The 9,828-nt window shown below is 38.2% G+C and overlaps 1 protein-coding gene across 1 annotated transcript; it reads right to left on the bottom strand.

Annotated features, from left to right (window-relative positions):
* On the bottom strand, positions 1-5,438 carry nrsn1 (neurensin 1; the record flags this gene model as incomplete). Its single annotated transcript, XM_083918932.1, has 6 exons — positions 5,372-5,438; positions 1,252-1,370; positions 906-998; positions 707-825; positions 241-428; positions 1-104 (listed from the first exon to the last, which is right to left on the bottom strand). The coding sequence occupies exons 2-6, from the start codon at positions 1,348-1,350 to the stop codon at positions 1-3; spliced, it is 603 nt and encodes a 200-aa protein (XP_083775058.1). The 5' UTR covers positions 1,351-1,370; positions 5,372-5,438.
* Between the last annotated feature and the right edge of the window lie 4,390 nt (positions 5,439-9,828).

Here is a 9,828-nt window from a genome sequence, read left to right as displayed (position 1 = left end):
TCAGGTCTCTGACTTTGTGGTCACTGGCTGGATGTTCTGGACTTTGGAAAGTGTTACTGGCACCTTTCCCTCTCCCGGGGTCGGTGCTCTCATTATGGGGGTACCTGTGACAAAAGCAGTTCTGCTATGTGGGATATTCATACAAAGCAATCTGAGTACAGTATAACATTTATTTGGCATTTCTTTTCAACCTTCATTCCATTATGTGTCATAACAAGACAGTAAGGAGTAAAATCTCACCAACTGTTGCATGCAGATCTGCCAATCTTTCCTTAAACTTTTGCTGCAGGTACAGTTCTTCTTTGGAGTAACTTTTGGCAAAGGCAGACAGCAGAAGACCCACAGCCATGGAGGTGCCTCCCACACAGAACAACACAGCACCAGTCAGCTTACAAACATCCAGTGCGCGGTTGAAACTGACTGCATGGCTTTTCACAAAAAAGACAATTTGTGTGTAGCATTATTATCTGTCTATTCAAATAACTGCAAATCTTTAAGTAAATCTTTCAAGTCAAAAGTTTTTTTTTTTTTACAAAGGTCACAAGGTATAAACTAAGTAGGAAATGAAAAGGGGGAAAACGTTGTGGGATACCATCTTTGTTCAGTGAACAGATGTGTTGCCCATATAGAACCTAACACATCCAAAGCCATATTCTCCCCATTTTCATCCACTCCCTTCCATTAGTATACTGCATTGTTTCTTTACCTGTCAACAAAAAGGAGATCGTCTTCGCCAAATGCCTCGATCCTGGCTGGAGTGGCATAACCCACCAAAACAACAATTAGGCCAGCAAACAAGATCAGAGAGCCGAACGCGAGACAGACCTGGTGGGGAAAAAAGATCCTTTTTCAATTACAGTATGATAACACAGGTGAGATGTACGTTCTGTTTGAGCTACCCTCACCTTCCAGAGTAAAGAGCTCCACCTGCTAGGTGATCTCTGAATCTGAAAATCTTCATCACGTTCCCAGATAGAAGCAGTGCACTCCTCATAAAACTGGACAAGAGATCAGAGATTTTTTTTTTACATTCCAAACATGGCCACTGAAATATGAGATCAAGATTGTAACTCTCAAATTTCAAAAATAAAAAGTTTAAGATTACAATATGAGACTGGGAAGATGAAGGGTGTGTGGGAAGAGAATGGTTTATATTTATATTGTATTAGTTATAAGGATGCCCTGTACTCTCTCTTTTGTGTTTGTGCGTGTCTGTGTGTGTGTGTGTGAGCGTGCGCGTGTGTATTGTACCTGGTGTAGGTAAGAGCGGACTCCATACTGTTGGCAGTTCCCGCTGACTTGAGCTTGCTCACCATAATCCGACCCACAGATCTCTGAGCAAGAAGTCATCCTTCACATCTGTCTACCTGCTTGAGGATACACACATACACACACACACACACACACACACACACGCATCAATGCAAATAACCACCCACATTGGCAGTTTGTGTCTCTCTCTGGCTTTAACCCATGCATAAACATGCACACCCAGATATGCAGTTCACTTATGCATTCATACACACAAGCATGCACCTTCACACACAGTTCCAGAAAGTTATGTAACATTGTACTGAAGGCATGGGCGCCTCAGTACATTAAGATTAATGATGCATTCTCCCTGTCTGCTGTTATGAAATAAGCCATGAAATTGTACATCGGCCCTCCCTTTTAGATTCAACACAGTGCCGGCTGATACAGAATACAGAGAGTGCTGACATGCGCAAGTTTACCTTCTTCTCTATTCATATTGTGTGTCCTGCAAAAACACAACATCAAATACTAGTCTTTTTGTGCTGTAAATTAAAAATAAAGCAATACATTTAGTGTGCTGCGGTTCACAAGGTTTCATGGAAGATATATTAAGGACATGCTGTAAAATGTTCACCATGCGTTCTATCTTACAAGACAAATACTTTCACGTAGCAAATATACCAGAAATAACAATCATTCATTGTTTTTCCAAATAGAGGAATATATCTAACAGTACATGTGATGTTATATATACTATCAAATTTAGATGTGGTAGGTTATGTAAAGATAAAACTTTTAATGGATGCAGTTGAAAGTTTTCCAAACTTGTGTTATTACAGGACTAATACAGGACTTTACATAATGATCATTCAGGGAATCTGGCTATTACATCTTTACATTATATATGTAACATATAAATCATAAATACATACACATTATATATGTAACATATAAATCATAAATATATACACATTATACATGTAATATATAAATCATAAATACATACACATTATATATGTAACATATAAATCATATATATATATATATATATACAGTATATATACAGTATATATATATATATATATATTAACATGTTACCCCTTTCTTTGTTTTGATGCTACAAAACTATTGCATTCTAATGCTGATAAAAAAAAAAAACATTAAAGACATGCTCCATGAAAATATATAACACATATTCCCTCAGTGTCACTGTGAGATCCAGAGCCATCCCACAGCTCATTGCCTCAATACAGAAACTATTTTTCATGTTTCTGTCACCTAGCACTAAATCTCGCCTGCTGTTTCTGTAACACCCAAATGGAAATAGACTGGGGAAGAAAATTGGGACTAAAACATTGATTTCAGTGTTAACAATGTTTCATATACTATCAAATTTAGATGTGGTAGGTTATGTAAAGATAAAACTTTTAATGGATGCAGTTGAAAGTTTTCCAAACTTGTGTTATTACAGGACTAATACAGGACTTTACATAATGATCATTCAGGGAATCTGGCTATTACATCTTTACATTATATATGTAATATATAAATCATAAATACATACACATTATATATGTAACATATAAATCATAAATATATACACATTATACATGTAATATATAAATCATAAATACATACACATTATATATGTAACATATAAATCATATATATATATATATACAGTATATATACAGTATATATATATATATATATATATATATATATATATATATATATTAACATGTTACCCCTTTCTTTGTTTTGATGCTACAAAACTATTGCATTCTAATGCTGATAAAAAAAAAAAACATTAAAGACATGCTCCATGAAAATATATAACACATATTCCCTCAGTGTCACTGTCACTAAATCTCGCCTGCTGTTTCTGTAACACCCAAATGGAAATAGACTGGGGAAGAAAATTGGGACTAAAACATTGATTTCAGTGTTAACAATGTTTCATATAAATGAAAAAATAAAGAAATGAAGACACACATCCCAGAAACACATTACAGGTTGTATCATTTGCTCAGGCTTAATTCTCAAATGAGAATGATATTTTTCTAAACAATAAGTTTAAAACTCAAAAATAGTTTGTTTTTCACAACAGATTTTGATTTCTCAATAATTCAAGCAAATTGCACTTGTTTTGGCATGTGTACAATCGTTTACGATTAGCACAATAGCCTGAGATCACCAGATTTATTGCAAATGCCAGAAGATATGAATTACGAGTTTGGCATATTTGTATGGTTTCCAGACTACTTGCTCATGACTTGCGGATCAAAACGAATCAGTTGATTCTCAGTAAATGATCATACTCTTCATAACTCATCATTTGAGCCATCACATGCAAATTTTCTATTCAACTGTCAAAATCTGACAGATATACATATGACTTTACACATTCACATGTATCTTGATGATGTTCTAGTCAAGTAAATGCTTTTTATGAAGCCCAAAATCACAAAGTGCTCCCAACATGATATGTAATGCATGCATCACCCTCTTTCCTAATACCCTGGATTTAGTGCTGGCCTATTTCATTAGATTAATCAAATGTTAATCAACAGAGGTATCATTTAAACAATGATGGTACACAGCTAATATGTTGCCATTCTACTCTACATACTTTAATATCTGAACCTGCTTATACATAATAAAGATGACAGATCACTTCTATAAGTTTCCAAACATGATTTCACAAAGTGCATGGGAGATGTCAGGGTTTCAGTCTGAGTGTGATGAGGTAGATGCTGCATTAAGATAAGACATGATGTTCCCTGGAACCTTGTGTTAATCATATTACTGCTTAATGTGTTCCTGCTGAGGACTATCATGAACATCTGGCTCTGCCCAGATGCTGTGAAGTCTCATTGTACCCATATCTGCATATTTTCAAGAACGTTTAAATATTCATGATCCAGCCAAATAATGCAAATGAGGTAATAGGAGAGATTGCAGATTATGAACTGCATGTTTGTGAGGCTAGATTTAGGCTTTATCGACCCCCCCCCTCAAACTGTAAATTTGAGTGAGAAACGTGTAATTAGTCATTTAAAAAAATAAATAAATAAAATAAATAATAATAATAATTTGCAATCACACATTTTTGGTCCAGAGCAACATTCAAGCATACATAAACACACATGCAACCAACTGGCCCAAACTGATTTACAGATAAGGTTGTTTAATTAACTGAATGAGATGAGTCAAATGTAATATATCAATTGTGGCTGAATAAAATAATAGAACCAAAATTATCAAATAACTATCTACCAAATTGTGAAAATGCTCAAATACTAAATTAAGATGAGATTAAACCTCACAGATGTACAGTGCTATATGATGAGCTCCATTTCCAGTCCTTGGGCAGGTGCATCTTCTCTATGTTGGCATCTTTCCTCATCTAAAAAACCCTAACTAAATACATTTCGACCTATTTTGACTTAAAGCAGACATAAAACCAGAATGTATCGATTCAATCATCACAATGAAGACGTGGATGCCCAAACTGTGTAGTGACCCTGCCTACAAGACGTCCTATCAACCGTTGGCCGGGAGCTGGCTGTGTTGCTGAACGCCATTATTACAATCCAGCCCTCAGCCCAGCAGGAAAACACACAGACGTCATATGTGACGCCAGTCTGGAAACAGAGCTCATCCCAACCCCCCATGAGACACAAATAGACACACAGCACGCTTTCTTAAATGTACTTAAAACAAGACATACTTTGCGTTAAAGCAATTGGACTAAATCAGGTCGCATGACGTGTTAATTCACCTGGAAAAACATCATCTCTAAATGTGACATCTGAAGGTACGAGCTTCAGGTCGAACTTTTAATTCATCTGATTTGGATTCCAACGCCCGAAACGCTCATGAATTCATAAGGAATGGTGACAACACAAAGTTTAAAAGAGCATTGTTTCGATATGTATCTCACATGAACACTACTTCCAGATGTGGAAGATGATATCGTGGGATGACACCGTTGAAGGAGTCAATGCAGGAAATGTGATTCCCCGATATATTATTGTTTACTAAATCAACAACCCATCTGAGCCTCTTTAATTCCACAAAATATGTTTTGAAAATCATTAAAATCGTCATTTACCTGTCATTACCAGCTCGGAGAGTGACCACTCGCTGCTGTTCCCTCAGCCGGGTCCCATCACTCTACAGTCACCTCTCTCTCTCTCTCTCTCTCTCTCTCTCTCTCTCTCTCTCTCTCTCTCTCTCTCTCTCTCTCTCTCTCTCTCTCTCTCTCTCTCTCTCTCTCTCTCTCTCTCTCTCTCTCTCTCTCTCTCTCTCTCTCTCTCTCTCTCTCTCTCTCTCTCTCTCTCTTCCGCCGAGTCGATGATTCAGACTTTCACGCTGTCTACTGCGCACGCGTCACTTCCATGACAATATATGATTCAACGGCGAATATAAATAACCAGGCATGAGGGTTGGCAGGGCTAACTGAAGAAAAAGGCATTCATTCAAGATTCCATTCAATACTGACATTCATGGATTAATGGATGAATGAACTGATAGATAGATGGATAGATAGGTAGATAGATAGATAGATAGATAGCAGTACAATCATGCACACAAGCACTCTTTTCCAGAATTCCAGCCCCATTCCAGTAGAGTCTATTTTTAGCAGCTGTCAATGACGTACACTATTGAAGGAAGTGTTAGTCACCATCTTAGTGCTCCTCTCAAGGAAGGTACGACCTCGAGACGAATCAAATCATGACTCAAGTACGACACTCCTGTTCAATAATTAAAGCAGTTGTTTTGTCTGCTGTTCCGTCACATTCCCACACGTTTACACCTCAGGTTTGTTCAATGTGTGCTGTACTGTAATTAAAAAAAAAATAATAATAATAATAATACGCATTTTCTTGGGGGTTCAGCTCCACATGTACACATGTTTAATTTTTTGTCATCACTAAAGTGGACAACCTTTACAACCATCATGGTTAACAGAACTAGTAGAATGTACCTCGAGTACATATGCACAATAACACAAAGTGGAATAAACACAAGTGGTTCTAACCAACCATCCATCTTCAACCGCTTGTCCCTATCAGGGTCGCGGGGGGCTGGAGCCGATCCCAACTGACATTGGGCATGAGGCAGGGTATACCCTGGACAGGACGCCAGTCTATCACAGGGCACATAGAGACAAACAGAGACAGACAACCATTCACACCTAAGGGATATTTAGAGTCATCAATTAACCTAACACATGCATGTCTTTGGACTGTGGGAGGAAACCGGAGAACCCAGAGAAAACCTACGCAGACACGGGGAGAACATGCAAACTCCACACAGAAAGGCCCCAGTCGCGATGCGAACCTGGAACTTTCTCGCTGTGAGGCGACAGTGCTAACCACTACACCACCGTGTAGCCTCACTTCTTCTCCAACCCCAACAGGATTTTACTATAAGCAGATCCATTGATGAACTGTAACCACTTATCACAATTGGGGTCACAGGGGGCTGGAGCTAATCCCAGCTGGCATTGGGCAAAAGGTGGGGTTTACCCTCGACAGGTCACCAGACTGTCACAGGGCTGATATATACAACCATTCACCATCACAGTCTAACCTGCGGGTAATTAGGAATCACCAATTAATCTAACATATGCATGTCTTTGAACTTTGTGAGGAAGTGGGAGAACCGGGAGAAAACCCCGCCCGTCAACACCACAGTCACTTGTAGAAATTGTTTGACAATATCTTTTGGAAATTGTCGGCTTCTTTTGTTTTTGGCATAGAGAATTTAATGGTAAAAGGTGACCCAAGAAAAGTAGTAAGCCATAGTAAGCCAAGACCATTGTGTTATGATAGTTGGACTCTCCAAAAGTAGAATGGGAGGCAGAGCCTTCAGCTACCAAGCTCCTCTCCTGTGGAACAAACTCCCAAATGTTATTCGGGAGGCAGACACTGTCCCCATATTTAAGAGTAAACTTAAAACTTTCCTTTTTGATAAAGCTTACAGCTAGGGCTTACGATGAGACTTTATTCTGCTTAATTATGCTGCTATAGGCCTAGTCTGCCGGGGGATAATACTTTTCCTGATACTCTGAGCTTCTCTCCTCTCTGTCTGAATCATTCGTGTCCCATCAATGCATGTTACTGATTCAGCTTCTTCCCCGGAGCTGTTTGTGCTTTGTCGTCTCGCAGGTCTCTGCTGATCGTGGTGGTGCTTGCTGCCATGGTCCTACATGACGCTTCCTGCTGCTATTGTCACTGTTACTCATATATACTATCACTAGTTTAATAAACTATAAAATTTGTAGCTGTATCGTAGCTGCTATTGCCACTACTCATCATTGATCATGTTTGCCACCATAATTATTATCATTTTCATATTCTGTCACCTTAGCTGTGCTTGTTTCTACTATTCTGTTGTATTAACTGCCTTAACATATACGTCATATTCACATTACTATAAATATTATAGTTACTGTTAGGCTTTGCTTGCATCTCTGGAAGTGTGTCTGTCTGTCTCTCTCTGTCCATCTGTGTGTCTTTTCTCTCTTTCTCTCTCCTTTTCTTCCTCCCCAACCGGTCAAGACAGATGGCCGTCCTCCACAGAGCTGGGTCTGTCTGACGTTCCTGCCTGTTATAGGGAAGGTTTTCGTTGCCACTGTACTCTACTCTACAGAGGAATTGTTGGGTCTATGTAAATCATAAATAAGTCATTGAGTGTGGTCTTTACCTACTCTGTAAAGTGTCCTGAGATAACTTTTGTTATGATTTGACACTATAAATAAAATTGAATTGAATTGAATTGAATTGAATGACATTTGTGAGTGTTCAATGACTTTATTCATTTCACTTTAATTGCAATTACTGATGTTGCTCATAAACATTTGCTGTACTGCACAATGTAATGAATTACATACAGATGGTGATCATTTGAGGGACTGGGGACCCATCTGGGGTTAATCACCTGCTTTTTGTCTGATGCATGTATGTTGTCACTGGTCTCTGCCCCTCCTTAGATCCTGAACTGCTGATGGCATATTAGTGATAACATGCTTGTGAAAAGCAGCCAGTGCCTGGCTGACACAAGATCCTTCATCATCTGTCAAAGCTCTTCTGTTTGATTGTTTCCTTGGTGGTTTCATGGTGTATTTTTAGACAACCCAGAATACCCCTCACAACATTAACTTTCTCTAACAATTGCGACACATTGCATGCATTTCTGTTTTCATCACAAAGTAGTGCACACACTCACACCCAGACAGTAGATAATATGTCTCACTGAGCAGCTTACCTTTAATAGTTATTTGTGTGTGTTTTTTTTTTTTAGGCAAATCCACTCAAGATAAATATATTTAAATCAACTTACATAGTTGGGACTGTGTTTATTAGAACTGCTTTCAGGCCAGAGGATAATGGGCACTTTACACTCGATTTTTTAAAAGACAATTTACATGTAAAATGTATGAAAAATTTAATCTGGTGAATGCCCTATGTTTAAAAATAGGTGAATTCATATCTATTTTTTATTGTTTAACAAAATAATATGTGCTACCATGTTATAAAATAACTTGTGTGTGCTATCACATTGCAGCATACTAATGCACTTTTGTTGGAAGAAAATGTTCTGTCATTTCTCTCTCTCTCTCTCTCTCTCTCTCTCTCTCTCTCTCTCTCTCTCTCTCTCCCTTTCTCTCACTCTGTGTACAAGCTGAGCATCTCAGAGCGGAGAGAGGCGGTTTCTATGGCGACGTGAAAAGGTCACCTTCAGGAAGTTCTCTGTGAGCGTGTGCAGAATGCCAGTTGGATAATCAGGCTTCCTGTAATGACTGATAACAGACCACAGCTCATTAGAGAGAAGGAAAGAGATGGGGTGGGTGGGTGGTTTGGGGGGGATCGGGGGAGATTATTAGTCATAGAGAAAAGAAACAATAGGACATTTATACTAATGGTATGCCACACACTTTATTCATAGAAATAGTAAACCAGCAGAGCAGACATGACTATAACTGTGGTGGATGGTGAGACGATAGACATAGCTAACTTAGTAGCTACTAACATGACAAAAAAAAACAAACACATTAATCTGATAAAACTCCTTTAATGTCAATATTTCCTGCTTGGCAGAGTGTTTATACAGAAACAAGATGACTTAACTGTAGGACATTGATACCTGGTAGCTGGCAGGACATTGTGACCTACATTAGCAGCAACACTGCAGCTATGCTGTGACATTAGACATTTATTCTGTACAGTGGTTTGACAAGAGATAATAACAAAGGCAATAATAAACATAACCAGCAGTAGCAACCTGCTCAGAACAGTAAAATAATAATCATACTAAATTTCACAAATCAATCAGGCCATCAGAGCATAGCTTTTCTCAAGTGTCATCTCCCCCCACTCTATATATTTTTATATAAAGTATAGCTTTATGTCTATTTAAATCATTAATTCATGAGAAGAAATGTGTAACCTTGGTTTCCACATGCATCCATGACAGAAAATATGTTTTTCATCACTACTCTGGATCCGGATATGGGTTTAAGCCAAGCTTGTAGTCATTAGTTTTCGTTAATTGTTTGCCGTA

Source organism: Echiichthys vipera (assembly GCF_963691815.1).
Source record: "Echiichthys vipera genome assembly, chromosome: 8".
In the NCBI taxonomy this organism is placed as follows: Eukaryota; Metazoa; Chordata; class Actinopteri; order Perciformes; family Trachinidae; genus Echiichthys; species Echiichthys vipera.
The sequence above is the reverse complement of the archived record's forward strand: the minus strand, read 5'-3'. Positions and strand labels throughout refer to the sequence as shown.